This window comes from Pleurodeles waltl, chromosome 3_1, assembly GCF_031143425.1.
Source record: "Pleurodeles waltl isolate 20211129_DDA chromosome 3_1, aPleWal1.hap1.20221129, whole genome shotgun sequence".
Taxonomy (NCBI): domain Eukaryota; kingdom Metazoa; phylum Chordata; class Amphibia; order Caudata; family Salamandridae; genus Pleurodeles; species Pleurodeles waltl.
In genome coordinates, this window is record NC_090440.1 from 1,863,895,304 (window position 1) to 1,863,915,484 (window position 20,181).

A 20,181-nucleotide genomic window follows, 5' to 3' on the forward strand; every position below is an offset into this window, starting at 1 on the left:
ACTAACATAACAGCATAAGCCAATTCTCAAGGTAAATGTATTAGCCGCTATGATAGACGTCTTCCAAATAGAGGATAAATGTCCCAGGCTGCCATAAACTGCAGAAGTTTTAACAGACATCACTAAAACTCAATTAAAAATACTGAAATAATCGATCGGTGCGTAAAAACAAAGATCAGATACAGTACATGAGATGGAAGGCCAAAGCATCTCACCACTGTCTCTACTATAAAAGATTTAGTGCTGTACGAGAAAATATTACTTTGTTACTTGCTTGTAAGTAGTGTTAGTATATTTAATAGTGTCAATTTAGAGGGTCTAAACCACAACAGAAATAAACACATCCATATTTTCTCCACAGAAGTATCATACCTTTCATCTTATAAGAAAATTAAATCGTGGAGAAGAAATCCATATTCAGTACCTTAAGCTCCATAAGTGAGGAAAACATTCATGCCTCATTGAAATGCTATTATGTTTGAGAACCGAAACTCAAATAACAATGAAAATTAATTTCTACATATTATAAAATTCAATAGTATAAATGTGTGCGATCAAACAATTATATTTTTGGGGATGTAAACTACAAATGAAACAAAACCAAAAAGATTTTAAACAAACATTTTAAGTTGATAAATTAAACCACACAGTTTAGGAACCAGATTCCATCAGGAAAAAATAGACTTGTATGCTTCTTAAATAATTTTCGTTACAAAAGGGGTGGAACTTGACAGGTTAGGCTCATCAAGATTTAGCGTGTTAGGAGTCAGACAACCCTGCCAGAAAAACTCATCTGCAGGGGTTATTTGGAGTTATAGTGACCTTATCTCAATCTCTACAGGCAGTGGGCACACATATATAAACGTTGTTTTTAATGATTGCTTATTTATTATGGGTAATCAGCACACAATCCGGGTGTATCACAAAGAATAAAGTTATTGTAATCTCAGCAGCCATAATATAAAACAAGGTGAATATTAGAATAACCTAAAGCATCTTATAATGCCCGGCCCTCCTATCTAGAATAATTACACTATCCTCTAACTATCCTTTATATCATCAGCCTCCTAATTATGATATTGCCTGGATGATTAGGACCTTCCCTCTATATATCATTCAAAACCCTGCCTCTAAGAATCTCTCAGGTCTGCAGATGTACACAGGTCTCCGGCATACTACTCAAACAACTAGTCTTTGTGTCAGCTCCTCCCAAATTCCTAGGAGACTGATTCCTTCCCTGTGACAGACTGGGACCTTCCCAGTTATTCTCTATGGAGCGGAGAATGGGGAGTTACTGCGTTGTATCTGTATAGCTGTGTGTACAATGCCTCAGAGACATATCTGAAAACCAAGCAATTGTACATGCTTCCCTCTACATTTGCTACATGCCTGGCCAATCTGCTTTTTAACGTTATTGTTACACTACTTTCTAAAGAGCAGAATAGAAATATTCTCTGAGCTGCACTTCTGTCATGTTTGCTAGAATGACTAAACTTTTGTCACCACTCAAAATATTAGTTCTTTAGGCTCTAAGCCTTTCACATACGTGCTGTAAAGAATTACTGATGTCATATTTCAGACAATTAGATGTTTCTGTTGTAGTATTGTTGCACTGTATCTACAAATTCAGTAGAACTGTGGTCTGGATCGACAAAACGTCATAATATATTGACTTAGTCTTCTTCTATAATCAGTAATTGTTGGTTCCGGCTAGCTCACAGTACCAGATTAAACTTCTAACCTTCCAGAGATACAGATGCTGTTGGTAACCTCAATCAGGACTTTCGTTCCCAAGGAATTTGCGGAAACATATCTATCCTTTTGTATGTCACTTTTGCATGTGCAAGAATGAAGAAAAAAATAAACAATAATACTTTTCCAAAGTATTATTGTAAACATCTAATCATTATAACTAAAATATTAACTGCAAATATTACAGATGGCACATTACTGTAAAAAGCATCAGAATGGTGAAAAACACAAATAATTCAACCATATTATTTTGCACCTGAAATTACAACCCAACACTAAGAGTCGTATTAGCAATACTATTTTGTCAGACTTAGTTGGAAATATCTAACCCCATTCGTTTGTGTAATGTCTCAGGAAGCTGAACTCAGTAAATTAATGAATGCACTGTCTTGGTGGGCAAACAGGGCCTGCAAGGCTGAATTCCCCTTCACAGCTCTGAATTCCGGGTAGGCATTGTTTAACTAATGCAACACCAGCCTTACCACATTCAGCAAGAAACGCAGAAAAACAACATTTAATAATGTGTGCGTGTGTGGCATTTTATTGAATTAGTGAAAAACAAGGTTAAACCACCATTTTATAAACGATACTAAGCTAAAAAGGAAAACTACAATTTGTGACATATATAATCCCTCGTAAAATGTTTAAAAACTAAAAGAAAACCAATTGCAAGGATGCCAATTAGAGAGTCTAGAAAGCATCCGAAGTGGAGGACAATATCCATGAAGCCTCTAAAATATTAAAGTCAATACTAATCACTGTGTTATGTTCTGAATACAGACTTTGTGCTTCTCCAGACCAAGCACTCTTAGAAAATGCCTACTAGTGTTGCTGACATGTGAATCCTATACTTTGTTGTCCGCTGTAAAGTGCAAAACATCCTACACTATATGAGAGGTGCTATAAAACAAATTAATTACATTCAACAGAGAGGCTATGGAAAGATGAGAGGCCCTTATGCTTTTACTTCCTTTTCCCATCACATTTTTATGTGATGAAGCTTTCTCAGATTTTATGTACCTAAAAAATAAAAACAGAAATCACTTGGGAAATGTAGAATCAGACCGGAGGATTCAGCTTTCCTAATTAAAGCCAAATATTGAAAAGTTAGTCTCCGAGATGCAGTGTCAACCTTCCCATTAAAAATGTTTGATTTCTGCAATCTTTCTCAATATAAAATATTTATATCTTTAGTAATTCGAGTCTGTTTGGTGTGCACTTGTCTGTGCATTTTATGTGAACTACTGTTTTAATGTTTGAAATTTAAATCGTATAAATTGCTTGTTGGTCGCCGGCTTCCAGTAGTGATTCAGTGGGGGTCCTCAGGAGTCAAAAGGTTAGGAACCACTGTTATACACAGTGACAAACCCAGAGTGTAGTAATTGAACATAACAGCGGTCTGGCTTTTTTCTCATAAGCCCTTTGTAAGAGTAAAAAAACACAAGCATTACAGCCATTGGTATCACTGTCCATAGCAACCACCTGTCTGAACCAGAAACTGAAGGTTTGTATGGCCCATTCGCTTCACAATTTTGTTAAGATGTTCTGTGAAATCCACAAACGTTTGGCATCAGTGCCCTTGACTTGCATAGAACATGTTTCCTAAACTGACTTGAGCTCAATATTATTTTTACAATACTTAGTCATAACCCTTTAGGGACAGTTGTGAAATAAATGAATCTGTATAAATAATCTTTGCTTGTGTGAGCATGTTTTTCTTTACTGGGGAAGGCATAAGCTAATAAAAATAGGAAAACGGGTCTGTACTAACATGACTGGAAAAATAAGGAGAGATTTTCAAATATGTTATGACAAACAGTGCTCCTACTGTGTATAATTAATAACAGCACAAGGAGTACTGGCTCTATGCAGAAGTGATGGTCATAGTGATGGTAACAAAACATTTCACCATAATTTGCAGGATTCAAATACAAATCTTCATTTTTAAATACTGTATATGATTCTAATTTACATAGCATATTATTAACAGTCACAATATCCCATTCATCTTAAATGGAACCTGGGGTAATGATGTCATCCGTAACAACTTTAACCACATAAAGAATTAATCTGTAGGATCAAAAATGTCATAGGAGACCTTATCCCATACAATACCATCATGAAAAGGGAATGCAGTAATGTTAAATGGACAAGTCTCTTTGGACCTTATGTGACAACAAAATGGGGAGTTTCCACTTAGTGCAGATTCAGAACTGGTAGCTATCAGGAAGCTAGTGTCAATTTAACAGCAGAAAGACTTATAAACCCAATCCAAAGGATGAGACAAAATAGTGAAAGAAAAACAATCCAACAATAGATCCAATGAGGAAACAGGTATGTCCGTTTTAGCCAAAGAAACAGTGCACACACGCCACCCACAAAGCTATGTGAAGAGTCTCAATAAAAGTCATCAACACTGATAGGGAGTCTGAATGCAAGCAGAAATCTCAGCAGGTAAAGGAGCGCTGGTAGAAGCCTCTAAAGGTGGTTGGTAATACACAACATCAGTGCAAGGAGTAGCAGTAAAAGATAGTGAAACATTAGGAATGCTCCCTGTGTTTCCATTATCAATCTGTATGACCGAATGTTCAGCATCTGAAGACCCCAGCAGGGAGTAGCAATATAAACTCCTTAATGTATGCAGAGGAATTTCTTGCAGGGTAGGGAGAGGAGAAAATGATTTACCCAGACAACCTTGTGGCCTACTGTAAAGAACTTTCCCCATGGCATAACTTGATCAAATCACTGGCAACTGGTTTCTCTTTACAACCAGCAAGAGGTGGCAGAATTACAGTTAGGGTACCCTGGACGGCAAGGACAGGAACCGATGGGGGGCGTGGCCTGACGCCGATGGCAGTGGAAGCCTCTCCGTGAGGCTCCTACCAGTGATCCCCACTCCGGTCCAGTCTGAAAGGAGGTGGACCCCCTGCATGCCCCACGGACTATCAGCAGGGTCGGGGGGGTCCGGAGACTCATTTGGCGGGGTCCGACCCCGGAAAAAGGAGAATTTCGGGGCCGAATTAGCGCCCGACGGAGTGCCGCGAGGAAGGGAAAGAAAAAAAGAAGATGGCGGCCGCGACTTGAACGGCGTTTTTGGAGGCGGAGGACCCAGTAAAGGCAGGTTCTTGCTCCCTTCCAGTGTATCCCCCCGGGAGTCAGAGAACGAAGGGTGCACTGGGGGATACTTTTGGGGACTCATAGCGACGAACAGAGAGGTCCAGTATTGCGGCGGAGACCAAATAGGGACCGCGGGGCGTCCCGCGCCCTAAGGCTGAATCGGATGGGACTCGATAAGGGGCGATAGCGCCGGGATCTCTCCTGGGGCTCCAGAGACAACTTACCTTTGGCGACGACTGCTTGGGAGAGACGCGGTGGATCCGGGGGGCCTTTTCCGGTGCGGCCCGACCCCTTGGTCCGCCGTAGGGGGGCTGGAGCGAGAAAGGCGAAGCTAATGGTTAGAAGGGGCGAACTCGAACGAGACAGAGAAGCGGCGCAAAAGTCCCCGTACTGCGGAGATTCCCCCTGATGACGCGGCGCTGTGTGCACAAGAGCGCAGGAGATCCCCAAGTTCAAGTTGAGAGCCACTCCGTCTTGAAGGTGCTCCCCATGAACAGCGAAGTAATCGGGCTGGATGAGATCGCACCCTGACTCACGGACGAGACGGTGAAGCGGCACAAAGGACCCCGTGCTGCGGAGATTCCCCCGATTGCGCGGTGCTGAGAGCATAAGAGCGCAGGCGACCCCAAAATCCAGGATGAGAGCCAGTCAGACTTGAAGGTACCCCCCATGACCGGTGAAGAAATTGGGCTTGATGTGATCGCACCCTGACTAGGAGGAGGGAGTGAGGGGCCCATCCTTCTGGAGTGAAATACCCCTCGGGAATGGTCAGTAGTCACACGCGGGCATAGTGTGCTGGAAACAGCAATTTATTAATGAAGGACTGGAGATCCCCCTGGCGGAGCAGGGCACAGAGTTGGGATGAAAGAATAAATGTTTAATGACCATTGAACAGTCGTTGTTGAAGCTACACCTCAGAAAATGGGTAAAACCGGTCGCCGAAGAGACACAGAACAAAAAGAGGGGCCCACAGTTGAGACACAGGCAGATACGCCCGAACACAGAAATGACGCCTCGGGGGGTGAACATACCGATCCCACACTTCAAAGATGTCCTACAAGCTATAACGGCTTCCCGGGTAGCACTGGAGGGGAAAATTGATGCATTAGCCACGGATTTTACAGTACTACGAGACGATCACCGCCGCCTGGCTGAAAAGGTGTCCACCACAGACAGACAACTTAAAGAGCTCTTCCCGGAGGTCAAGGATTCTACTAAGGCCACAAAACTGCTGGAGTCCAGAATTAGGACCTTAGAACTAAGAGCAGAAGTGGCCGAGAATAGGTCACGGCGCAATAACATTCGGGTGATTGGAATGCCTGAAAGTGTCCCTCAAACAGGCCTGGCGGAGTTCCTCGAGCAATGGCTTCGAGAGGGCTTAGCGGGCGATGTACTTTCTCCCTTTTTTGCCATTGAAAGGGCTCATAGAGTACCGGCGCGCCCTCCCCCACCGGGAACCCCCCCCCCGAGGCCTATAATAGCCAAGCTGCTTCATTACCGAGACAGAGACTACCTATTGCATCAAAGCAGAACCAAAGGGGATCGTACAATGGACAACCAAAAGGTTCGTATTTTCCCAGACTTTTCCCGGGAAGTTCAGAAACAAAGGGCCACCTTCAGTGCTGCAAAACAGAAACTGCGCCAATTAGGTCTGCAATATGGCATGATGTTCCCGGCAAAACTTAGAGTAGTAACCAAAGAAGGGACACAGTTTTTCACTACGGCGGAAGAGGTATGGCAATGGCTTGACCAGCTTCCACAAGAGGGGAATGGTCCTCCGGGACAAGTCCCCGGTCATGGGCGGAAGAGAGAGGCTAAACGCAAAACGGCCCGTACTGTAAACAGTCCTTCGCATGGGGAGATGCAAACGGAGAGGCGAAAAGCCATGGAGGCAGCAGCTTCATTGAACGGCTCGGATCGCGGGTCACAAGTGCAATCTGCAGCGAACTGTGAACCATCTGATTCAGAGCATGAGTCAGAGTCCTCTCGGGTATCCGACGGATCGGGACCAGTCATAACTCCGGGCACCTCTGACTGTATCATATGAAAGCCCTCATACCAAACTGCTCTTGTGGCAGTTGTCCTAGTAATGAAGGTTTCCAGTGGCGGACATCGTGGTGCTTAGTGAGGAGGGAGCACTGGCTGTTGCTGTGGAGGTTATCCTCACCAGATGGGCGAGAAAATGGGTCCACAAGTACTACGACACCCTGTAATCCGGTAGTGGGGATCAGAGGGATGGCCCACTCCTTCGAAGAACTTGGAGTAACCCCAATTACAATAAGCTAGTTAAGATTTTGAGTCGTTTGGATGAGAGCTGTTTTAACTTTTGTCCTGGGGAGAGGGAGTTGGGGTGTTAATTGTTGGGGTATGTTTAGGGGGAGTGATGAATGGTGGGTATCTATCACTGATCTACTGATGGTGTGTGAAGTGAGAACAGGGTTCCTAGTGGTAAATGCTAGCCCTACACGGGATTGGACACAGATGGGGCTTGAAACACAGCTATGGCGTCATTAGGCAATTATAAATTTTTATCATGGAAAGTACGGGGTATGCACACAATGCCTAAAAGATATAAGGTATTTTCTCATTTGAAGCGGAGGGGGATTCAGATTGCGCTGCTTCAAGAAACACACTTAACCCAGTCTGAAGGGCTTGCTCTGCAGAAAAGGTGGAGAGGCCAGACATACTATACCTCTTATTCTGCATTTGCCAGGGGTACTTTGATATGGATCGGAGCTGGGGTCCCATTCCAACTTTTGGACAAGCTCATAGACCCGGAGGGTCGTTTTGTAGCAATCCGAGGGCGATTGGAGGGAAGGGATCTGGCGTTGATTAATGTCTATGCCCCGAACGGGGATCAGGGGGAGTTCTTCACTCGCTTATCGGGCCACTTGGCCGCCTATATGCAGTTCCCCCTCGTGATGGGGGGGCGATTTTAATTGTGTGGCCGATCCTTCTAGAGATCGCTCCCACCCCCCGTTACACGATTCTCCGTTGATGAGAGTAGCAAGATTATTTTCTTCCTGGCAGGCGAGTTGGGGACTTGTGGATGTCTGGAGAAAGCTGCACCCGGGGGCCAGAGACTATTCCTTCTTCTCCCCTTGGCACGAGCTCCATGTCCGTTTAGATGGGTTTTTCTGCTCGCCAGACATTTCCCCTCGAGTACATAATGTTGAATACCTGTCCCGCACTATCTCCGATCATGATCCTCTTTTATTGGAGATAGGCTGGGGTTCACCCCCTTCCCGCATCCCCACCTGGCGGCTGAAGATTGAATCTCTAGAAGACAAACCCTTTCAGGAAGAGTTAAGACAGCATATTGTCCATTACTTTATAGATAATGAGGCTTCGACAAATAACCCATTGATTGAATGGGACGCTTTTAAGGTGGTAGTGCGAGGGCCCTGTATTGTGGGTGCTGTGGGGGTCCGAAGGTCTTTACTTAGGGATACTGAAAAAGCAGAGAGTGAACTGCGGGAGATGGAGAAAAAAAGGCCTGAAAATCCGCTCCTTCAGCCTTCTATCTTAGAGCTTAGAGCAACGGTGGCTGACTGTGTGGAGCGCCTTAGATGTTTTGACTACCAAAACTATATTACACGGGCACATGAGGAGAGAGACAAAGCAGGTCGGATGTTAGCTAGGGTGGTATCGCAAACACATAAGACGTCGCCCATCCTGGAAATGATCTCGGAGGATGGGAATTCCCTTTACGGGCAGGAGCAAATTAACTCTCACCTGATGGCCTTTTATGAACGATTATATAAAAGCACTCTCTGTACAGACGGTAGCTCTATCGATAATTATGTATCTGGACTGCAGTTGCAGACACTGCCGCCAGATGCTACACCACAACTTGAGGGCCCCATTACACAACCAGAGATTTGGAAGGCCATTAGTGAGCTATTGAGGGGAAAGACTCCGGGTACAGATGGTCTCCCCATCGAATTCTATGCCGCATATATAGATCAGTTAGCTCCTAGACTCGAGATTCTATATCAATCTGCCAGAGATAGGGGAATCTTACCGGAAACAGCGAGGGAGGCAGTAATAATACCCTTGCTTAAAACAGGGAAAAATCCAACGGAAGCTGGGGCATACAGACCTCTATCCATGCTGAACCTGGACTACAAGATCCTCAGTAAGGTTCTGGCCACTAGACTGCTCCCCCACATGACAACACTAATTCATACTGATCAGGCGGGGTTCATCCCGGGGCGCAGCACAGCGGATAACATACGCAGATTTATAGCAGTCATGAATGATCGAAAATCGTCCAGCTCAGCCCCCGGAGTCCTCGCAGTCGATATAGAAAAGGCCTTTGACAGCTTGGAGTGGTCATTCCTTTATACAGTGTTGTCCCATCTTCGATTTGGACCGGAATACATTGCCTGGGTCAGACTGCTGTATACTAAACCCATTGCTAGAGTACGTACGGGACGGATCATATCCAACCCCTATGTCGTTGAACGGGGTACCAGACAGGGATGCCCCCTATCGCCGCTGTTGTTTGCACTGGCTATGGAGCCGTTGGCGGCGGCGGCGGCGCGGGGGGGGAGAGGGGGCCCTGGTATAGTGGCAGGGGACAAGAGACATCAAATAGCGTTGTATGCAGACGATCTATTGATTTTCCTAGACGATATACACAGAGACCTACCCCGGGCCCAACAGTTGCTTTCGCAGTTTGGTGAGCTTTCTGGTCTACGGGTGAATTGGGGTAAGACCGGCTTGTTTCCTTTGAATGCTACAGTAACACCTCCATTAGAATTGGGAAATGTCCAGTGGGTTCCAAGATGCCTCTCATACTTGGGGGTCAAGGTTTTTCACGACCCACAGGATATAATCGACAGCAATATTGGAGGCGCACTGAGTTCTACCCGATCCAACATGGCTTTTTGGCGAACCTTGCCTTTATCTGTGGCGGGGAGGGTAGCCATCCTTAAGATGGTGGTACTGCCTCGTCTCCTGTACTATTTCACAGTCCTGCCGGTATGGGTTCCTAAGGCCATATTTACAGAACTGGAGACCATAGTCATAGCATTTATCTGGGGAGACAGTCGAAAGCGAGTTGCTCTGTCCAAACTTCAGAGGCGTTCAATAGATCGTGGCCTAGCAGTCCCGGATTTTGAGGCTTATTACTTGGCAGCGCAACTTCAATGGTTGGCACAATGGATATCCAGCAGGGCTGCAACAGGGTTGAGGGTTAAGGCGTTTACTCCCCCAGAAGCTAGATTATACGAACTGTTACTAGGGTACCCGAGTATGGGGAAGAATGACTCCCCTGAGTTTAAAGTCCTTGCGCGATGTTGGAGGAGATTTTTGCGTAAAATCAAAGTAAGGGCTCCTTTCTCCCCGGACCTGCCCCTCATGTCCTTAAGGGCTTTACCTCATCGTGGAGACTGGGGCGGCCTCCGGTCCTGGGTGGAAGCTGGGATACAGTTGGTGGGAGCACTGTTTAGGGAAGGAACACTGATGTCATTTGAAGCACTGCGGTCACAATTTAATCTACAGAGGGGACACTTTTTATTATTTGGCTCTGTGGCGGCTAGTATCAGAAAACATTGGTTAACAGGAACTGGGGGGCCCGCAACACAAACAACCTGTACATATTTGGTGACCTCTTCGGGGGCCTTTAGAGCAGTTTCTAACCTTTACAACAGAATTCGGGAGGATATGGCCACACCTTTGTCTCAGCTCAAATCGTCCTGGGAGGTAGACCTGGGCACAGCTATATCCGACGAGGATTGGGAGCGTACGCTTGGTGGTTTCCCTAAGATGACTCGCAATGCCAGATTTAAGCTGATTAATTTTTATGTCCTACATAGGGCTTATCTCACTCCTGAACGGATCAGCAGATACTTTGGGGTGGAGGGATTGGGATGCCCGAGGTGCGGGTTGGAGAGGGCTGAATTTGGACATATGTTCTGGAACTGCCCTGTTGCGGAGGGATTTTGGGCAGGGGTGGTAGACTGGTGTCTGGAGCGATGGGAAGAGAAGCCCCTTGCACGATAGGGCAATGTTTGCTAGGGTGGTTTCCACGCACGGCTAAGTACAAAATAACCAACAGATTCAGGGATCTGGCCTTCGTGTTGGCCAAGAGGGAAATAGCGATATCCTGGAAAAAGCCGATTGGACCAAGATTTTCCCAATGATCCAGAGAGCTTATTAGATGGGCTGGATGTGAGAGCTCTGTCCTTCATAGTGAGGAGAGAAGGGGTAGACGGCCCCTGGGGGCGGCACAATGCTGGGATGCAATACTTGATTCCTTTAAAGAAGAAAGCCGGGTTGAACCAGTCCCCCTGTGCGAAGGGTGATAAGATGCCATTTTGAAACTGTCAACAGTCCCAACAAATAGTTGCAGTGCAAGATGACCCAGAGGTGAGATTCTAGGTGTAGGCTATTCGGAGAACAACGTACACGTTAAGAGCAGAGGGCTGACTCCTTCATATCACATCTACACACAAAACGACAATCTAGGCATACTACTAGTATCATCACTGGGGGGAGGGTACAGTTGGGGAGGTTGAGGGAGGGGGAATAGGGTAGATAACATGACAATAGAATGCTAGTTAAGTGAGAATGAGTAGGTTGGAGATCACTGGTCTTATGAGTATGTAAAAGTTGTTTTTTTAATTTTTTATTGCTATGTACTCACAAGTGTTGAATTTCCTACTTATTGCCGTTAAGAAATGCAATAAAATTTGTTTACAAAAAAAAGGACAGGAACCGATGCATGATCGGATGGGCCAAACTCTCATCTATAATCTTCTATCGAGCTAGATCCCTAATGTTAGGAATCCAACCTGAAACTGTTGGTTGCATCTTCACTTAGTCAGTGGCAGATTGTTTAAAACTTAAATTGGAGTGTTCTTTCCAGAATTTTCGTAATACCACACATGTATGGTGGATTCATATCGTCCCTGCAAGTGTACAGAATGTCTAAGTTAAGTGTTGTTGTTTATATTTAATTCACTGACATTTAGGAGTCACTAGATCACCTTTCCCAGTTGCAGTGACCAGGCAGCCAATGTCCACATCCTCAGAGGCTGCAAGCTAAATCACTATGGGGGTGTCTGCAGTATGCACATGTAAGTTTGAAGACTAGAATGAAAATATAAATTCTAGGCATGCACATGAACTCAGTGCTAAGGCAAACGTACCCAACGTAGCTCCAGGAGGACTGGATGCATGTCAGATTTTCAAAACAACCACTGATTACTGTAAATTAGTTCCATTCAGTGTATGGAAATGTATCGTTTGCGGTTATTCTGAAAACATAGCATGGAGATAGCCCTTCTACATATCTGGTGGACACAACTGTGATGAGGATTATGCAAATTATTGAATTCTGCCTTTTGTTTCTTCTCCTTCTTGCAGATTTTTTTACTAAGAGGCATCTCAATGAAACTGCCACAATGCAGCTGCATATAAACATCAATGATCAAGGAGGACTTAAGGTGTGGCCAAGATGGTGGCTGGGTGATTTGCATGAAGCGGAGCTCCTTGGGCCCATCGTGCTTCAGGACATCCTGTACTGCTCCTGATGTCTTCCGCTGTAACCCGTACAGAAAACTTTCAGCTACTGTGGACTGGGAAGTGATGGGGCATCTACCAGAGGACCTCTGACCACTACCAATGGACACCCACACGGATGTGGGCTATTATCGCTAACAGGGATGCAGTCAACAATTGGGCCTACAGCCTGTTCCTGCATGCCACGCAGTTCTGTCTCCCCATGGAGCGCATGAGTCTGCCACCTCGGCTGAGAGGGCAGTCCCTCATACAGCGCATCTCCCGAGAGACCTTGGTGAGCACCAAAGACAACCCCACAACCCGATAGTGATGAGGCACCTCTGAGGGCCTCAGACCACTGCCGGACACCCGCACGGATGCAACATGACTTCTCCAAAGGGGCAACAGGCGAAAATATGGCCAGTAGCCTGCCCCGCACACCACGTGGCCCCCCTCCACTCGCAGTGCGTGAGTCTGCCTCAGCTGTGAGGGCTGCCCCTCACTCAGCACACCTCTGGAGGAACAACAGTGAGCTTTACAAGTGGCTCTGCAGCCCGATAGTGGCTTTCCATCAATAGCAGTATAAATGAATCACTGGGGGCTGCATTTGGACACTCAGACCAGCAATGCTCCCATTCACGAAGTCCACAATAATGTGGGACTGCAGCCACAGACTTGTCACAAACTACTGCAGTGATCGTGCAGGGGGCTTACAGGCCTTGGGATGATTGGCAGTGCCCCTTTCCAGCCCGTGTGAACCTCCGCCCACGTGCTCAGGCCACTGGCAGAAGAATCAGACCTAAAGAGCCCCCGCAGACTGTGGCCTAAGACGTGAGGGGCCTTAGTGAATGAGGCTCTCCCTCCCCCCTTTTGGGGGCAATCACAGGCTGACGTATATGGCTTATAGACGACACCAAGTTGAAGTGGGTCCTGTTCTAGATACCAACCTCTGCCACTCACCTCCTCCTGAAACTGGGTGTTATTCCAGTGTACGCCCTTGCGAAGCAAGCCAACTATGCGCTGCCAGGTACTTTGTAAACTACTGCCTAGCATCTGCTCCACAGCTGTCTTGCGGCCACTGCCAAGGGCCAGCATTGAGGGTAGAGGCAAACTAGAAGCCCCGAGTACAACAGTGAGTTGGGAACTCTAGGATTCCCTTGCTCGCAGGCATGCCAGCCGTGCGACCCATCCCCATGGTCAACACGATAAGGCCCCAACAGTCACGGCTCATGCTCAAGATCGTGGAACAGAGGGAGATGCACAATGCTCTGTGAATGAGACCCTGGACAGCACATTGACAGACCATTCTTGTTAATTTTACAGGATCCTGGAAGCTATCCTGGACATTAAATCCTTTCTAGAACTCAAAATAGACGCACTGGGGACTGACACGGGCCTCATGCGAGAAGACCACAAAAAGATGAGGGAGCGGGTGGAGGACTCAGAGTCCACACTCACCACACTCTGACCGGTGGTCGCAGAGGCAGGCGTGTGCATCCCCAGGAGAAGCCTGGACTTCACTAGAGCCCAGAGACATCGCCTCACTCCCTGCAGAGGGAGACTTGACCACCTAGAAAGTGCAACAGCATGATGGCCCCGCAATAGAAACAGCAAGGTGGCACGACCAAAAGAACAGGCAGTAAAAGAGAGGGCCCAAGCGGTTGCAGTGGTGGAGCGACGCATTAAGACTCCTTCTCTCCCTGGATCTGCGGCGGAGAGACTTGAGGATGAGGCTTCGGAACCACGCCTGGCCCTGATGAAGGGGTGTGGGGGGTTGGGGCTCTTGTCATTACTCCTAACTCCACAGATCACCTGGTTTAAGTTGCCCAATCTGGCCCAGACGTGCCCCTTATTGAAGGTTCCATGAGTACTACTGCTGAAGGGTCAGTGGTCGGTCCTTCACTCTTGCAGTGGACTGGGATCACGTGAGGCTCCTTCCTAAGTTAATGTAATACTGTTGCAATGCCCTTAGCCCACATTTTGACAGTGGCCACAGTATATGACTGTATGACTATGTGTTTAGCAATCTAGTGGTACATACTGGACAGCGGTTAAACGCACTGGATTAGAAGGGGTGGTTTGGTGGTCAATGACTGAATTTCACTTAAATTCTTTTCTTCTTCTGTTTCTGTTCTAGTACTGGTACGCGCTGCTGGGGAACGGTGGGGGGGGTATGGGGGTAAGCAGGGGAGGTTGTGTGTGCCAAATATTTTGGGGGGCAGGGGGGAAATCAGCTGGAATACAATACCAGCTCATGACATGAAATGTTAGGTGGATAGCTAATTATGTTAAGAGGCACTGTATACACCAATATCTTTTGAGGCGCAAGGTTCATGTTGCACTTATCCAAAAATCCCACCTTACCACCCCTATGCTGGAGAATGAGTGCAATCGATGGCGGGGCACGGTGGTGGTAATCATGTACTCCAAATATGCCAGGGGTGCCCTACTATGGGTTGTTCCAGGGGTGCCACTTTCAGTGCAATAGGATTGATTTGCAGGAAAGGTATGCAATTTTGGAGAGGTTACTACATGGCCTCCCTATGTCCTTTTTCTCCATTTACACCCCTAATACTAATCAGGAACATTTCCTAAATTCCCTCACCCCAACGCTGCTGCAGGACACAATCAGCCCCCTGCTACTGGGGCGGAGACTTTAACTGCGTCCTGGACATTGCTCTAGACCGTTGTTACATGCCAGTGCCTGAGGCCCAGTCTACTGGCCTCTCTAAACACTTGCAACAATGGGCGTCCCACAACCAGGTGTTAGACAATTGGTGCTGCTTGCGTCCCACAGACTGAGAGTACTCCTAACACTCTACATGACCACCTTGACCTTTTCTACTGCAGTGCTCTCAAAGATTTCTCAGGCTGAATATCATGGGCACACCTCCTCTGATCAGTGCCCCCTACAGATTCAGCTGACAAAGGACCGAGGCTGTCTGCGCATACCTACTTGGTGCTTCTCAATAGAAACCTTGCAAGATACAGCATTGTGCACGGCCTTCTCTGAGCCCATTACGTTGTATTTCCAGGAAAAGGAGGGCACTGCCTCCAGCACCAGGACAGAATGGGATGCATTCAAAGTAGTCTTCCGTGGGCTAAGCATAAAAACAGTCTATGGCACCAAGTTGGTGCTGTGAAAAGAACTTCTATCTCAAGACTAACATCAAAAAACATGAACTAGCAATACCAACAGATTGGGCAGCTGCATTGGTACAGGCCAAGCTCGCTCACGGGTCCGCTTTGGAGACGTTTGAGGCTCTAGACTATAGGGAATACTTGTCCAGGAAACATACAGACAGTGATAAAGCAGGCAGGTTCTTGGTCTGGTTCCTCTGTTCAGACTCCCCCAGGGACCCAATCACCGATATATGGGATGAGACAGGGACACAGAGTTAAATTCCCAAGATGTGATCAACATCGCTTTTCATACCTGCTATGCACGGAACTGCGAAATATGGACCCTACTGCGATCCAGTCTATACGAGATACAATATGCCTTTTCCAAATGTAGGCAACTCATCGGGCAGACGTAGAGGTCCCTATTACAGAGGACAAGATATCCAACATAATCAAACAGATGGCGCACGGCAAGACCCTCGGCATGGATGGTTGGCCCGTAGAGTTTCTCTCCAACTTTGCATCTCAGCTCACCTCGCACCTTCTTAAGGTCTTAAAATTGGCATATTCCTGCCCCCCACGCCCCTGGCCAGAGGCTGTGTTAGTGGCCCTGTCAAACCAAAAAAGCACCTTATGCTATAAGGCTTGTATCGTCCCCTCTTCCCTACTAAACACAGATTATAAGATTCTTGGAAAGGTACTGGCCAACTGACTGGTACTCATAGCACAACATATAATACCCCCTGACCAAAACAGATTCAAAACATTTGTAAATAAAGCTCAATAAAGCTGAAGTCAAGATATTTTTCAACTTTTAAGAGAAATAGGACTTCTGTTTTCATACACCTAAAAGCACAGCATTTAAAATAGGAAATACACACAAAAAAACAACTCAAAGGTTTGGGCAAAATGGAAAGACAGTGTATGAATTTTGTCATCACTACATCCCCAAGAATCTACTCTTCAAACACATATCATCAATTCATTAATTGGTGACATCAGATATAAACAGTGATGCCTTATCTATTATATCCTACCAGTAATGTTATATATAAGGTCATCAGTTATGTATGGTTGACATAAGGTGAGGGTGAAAGAGTTATAGTCAAACAGCCTTCTAACTGCCATGCATGCAATAATTTAACTTCAACTAAATGCACTTATCGAAAGAGCAAAGTCTATTATGTGTTACTTATTTACTGTTATGTCTGTGCAGCAAGTTCAACGAACACTTACTACTCAACAATGAAAAGAGTTAGAACGCCTCCCTGTTATGATTAGAACATTTCCAATCATACGCAAGTTTTAGTAATTTTATTGTAGTGGTTTAAAGTATTTACATAAAGGTGCAACACCCCATCAGAAGCTGTTTTTCAATCAGACCTTTCTCCTAAGAAGCTTCCAAAAACCTCCAGCAGAATATTCACACTCATTCCAACATACATTACACACTCCCGAGAACCTTCACAAGACTACTGGAAAGTGTACAAGACCACAGAAGGAAGGACATAAAATACATTGTGTACTACATTATCACCCCAACATTCTCCCGCTAATGTATGCTGCTCCTCAGAATGGTAAAATCCTTTCTTTGACTCATGTGTAAGGATTTAGGTATAGAAAATCAATAATATTGATATTTTATCAATAGAAAGGTTTGTATTTTGTGTTTAAATTAGTAGGTTTCCAACTTTTGAAGTATAGATGTTTGGTTAATTAGTAGGTACCAGGAATGTACCAGGGGATGTCACCTCAGACTGAAGACACATACACAGGCTGTGGGCATGCAAATTCTCACCGACAAAGATTATTTTCTTAGCTTCTAAGCGAAATATTATATGTCACCTTATAAAGGCTTTTACTCTTAATTGAAATGACTTTTTTAGGCTTCCAATTTTCATTACAGGTGGATGTTTTCCCGATATGGTCATTTTTGCACTTGTTGAAAGGAAATATTTAAGGCTCCCTGTACAAGCAGCAGGCACAATAAGCACTAGGGAGAGGGAACATTAATGAAAGCAACAGAAATGCCATAAGGGTTCAGTTTTGGTTTGTTTAACTGGTGCAATATTAGACATATACAAAATAGGGGTAGTGGGTGTGTGCAAGACATTTCTAGTCCTTATGCAAGATTAATCTGTCCAGTCGATAATTTTCTTACCAGAGGCGCTGGAGGTCCTTCGCATCAGATCCCCATCTAGTTGTTTTCTGTAAAGAACCGGAAACCTCACTGACTGTGCCCTTGGGGAATGCAAAGGGCTGGTCCACTTCTCCCTCATAGCTGGCTGATCACCTTGTCCAGCTTCTGCTCTATCCAGAGTGGAAGCTGGCCTACCATCATCTGCAAGGTGCAATAAACAAGAACCTTAAAAGTTAATCAATTCAAATGTTCAATTCAAATGTTCACCTGTGACAAAACCCCATTGCTAACATTATCTAAAACGAAGAGAGGAAAATGAAAATAAAATAAATAAATAAATAAATAAATCACACGAGAACAGCATGCAGTGCTTGAGGTATTTCTATTTTGCATATAAACTGCGTGGCCACTCCTAGGCTTACAGGTGCAACAAACAAAATTGGAAAAGCATTAACGTGAATCTTAGGAAAGACAGATTTTAATGACTTTACTGAAGGCCATATGTGAAGTGAATGTATGTAATAGCAATAGCATAGTTTCACTGGATGAGGCAAGAAAGCCACCCTTTCAGGTTTTTTGTTTTCTAGGTAATGTGTAACAGATTACTACTAAATTACATCACTCTCATTGAAACAGTAGGTCTATATTCAAGGGTTCATTTTTATATAGCACAATCACAACTACCCTAATTGAGTTTAGTTAGGGTCTCTGAATTCGGTGTGACTGACTTTAAGATGCATACCGAGCTATGTTTTGAAGTTCCTTATTTATAAAATAATTAATACCACTTTTAGTCCTCAATGAACAAAGATACAACTTAGCAGTTCTATAAACAAATAGACATTAACTTGAACTGTACAGGTAGTTCATGATTCTTTTGACATAACGTGACCTTTCATAGCTCAGGTTTTCTAGTTGTACATGATGTGGGAAATGCTCATCAACTTCATGCTTTTTCCTTGGACTCTGGTAGTATTAGTTTTGAAATTCTAACAGGATAAACAGAACCACAAATATATCAATGCAAAAATGCTAAAGATCCTGGTTAAAAGAGCCACTGAGGCATGTTGCTGCAAACCTGAGACCCCTAAGTCCTGGATCAATGCAAACTCGGTCTATTCCCACTCATAATTACATAAGGAATTTGCACAAAACAACATAAAATAAAGACATTACGTATGGAATTTAAAAATAAAGTTATAAAGCATCCTACTGAGTTTCAGTCCATAATCTCACCTTTAGTGAAGCGGAAGAGATTCACAAATGAACTGTAAGCGGATTTGAAGGGCGGATCTTCTTGATCTGGAGTCAATGGTTTGAAATGGGTCAGGTGAGAAGGGCTGCTTGGGGATCGAGGCAGTTCACTGACAGAATCCAAAGTTGGGGAAGGTTTATCATCTGCAGCCATTTCACGAGACCTATGGTAGGCAAATCAAATTGGTAGTAAGACAGTCAAATGGGGAAAGCAGAAGGAATAGAACAATGAAAAAAACAAGGTCGGTGTCAGTAGCAAACAATAGCTAGTGAAAACGAAACTAATAACAATTAAAAAATGTTTGCAAAACGTCACAGTGTAATTAAAAGCTTCATATTCCAAGTTCTACAAAAAATGTGTGACATCAAACATATAATGCTTCCTTGATGGGCCAAAACAGATTAGTCTAGAAGTATACAAGAGAACGTATTGTAAAATAAGTCTTATTTCGAAAAAGAGTGGCCACGGAAAAGAGATGCTAACTTTAAAAGTTCATGCACCAGCAAAAACAACTGACATGGAAGAACAAAGCAAATATAAGTAAAACAGAAGGGCCAGATTTCACCCACACCCTGTACTCAGCCATCATATCGTTCTAGGACCCTTTGAGCTGAACAAAATAGACTATACCTTCTGCATACCTCCTCCCCCAGAACAGCAACATAGTGTCCATATATTTAGCTACATATGTTTTCTATTAGGTATCCTCCTTCTTGAATGATATATGTTTTTTATTTAGATAACAGTGTCAAATATAAATGCACATTTATTCATGTCAATGTTTACATTACATTAACAGGGATGTGGAATTCCTATCGCCCGACGCCCGGGACATCTTGTTTGGGGTCAAGGGCAACAAGTTTTTATGTTTACTTTGTCCTTGGGACAAGTAGGCCCAACCCCCTGCAGCACAAACCCTTTGGCTGCCTGTTTACAGAGAGTTGAACTCTCTGCAGTTGAGGTAATGTGTTTCCAAAAGATAATGCTGTTCGAACTTGTATTTATGGTTCATTATTTGAAAGCCTTCATTATTAGGGTGCGTGCTGTAAAGAAATGTTTTAAGGTCACACTTCACTACTGACGTTGGTTCCAGTACAAAAAAAAAAAAACGTGTACACACATGTTTGAAAAGTTTAGACTAAGAGGCTAAGTATAATGCTCCCAGAATGCTCTCTGATTATATGCAAATGAAGTGTCATTTAGTCAAATGTGTTGATGCATGCTAGTATTTCCCAAAAATATTTCTAATGGAAAATCAGTGTAACCATTTTCAACACGATTATGG

At 44.7% G+C, this 20,181-nt stretch overlaps 1 protein-coding gene across 5 annotated transcripts in view; it reads right to left on the reverse strand.

Annotated features, from left to right (window-relative positions):
- PIKFYVE (phosphoinositide kinase, FYVE-type zinc finger containing) overlaps positions 1 to 20,181 on the reverse strand; it is a 1,212,885-nt gene that overhangs the window by 1,148,467 nt on the left and 44,237 nt on the right. For all 5 annotated transcript variants that reach the window (XR_011201631.1, XM_069225943.1, XM_069225942.1 and 2 more), the window contains exons 2-3: positions 18,878 to 19,059; positions 17,663 to 17,842 (exon numbers count right to left, since the gene is read on the reverse strand). Coding sequence is in view for 4 of the 5 variants with exons in the window: in XM_069225943.1 (XP_069082044.1) it covers positions 17,663 to 17,842; positions 18,878 to 19,049 (352 nt within the window). In the remaining variant the exon portion in view is untranslated. The remainder of the gene's footprint in view (positions 1 to 17,662; positions 17,843 to 18,877; positions 19,060 to 20,181) is intronic.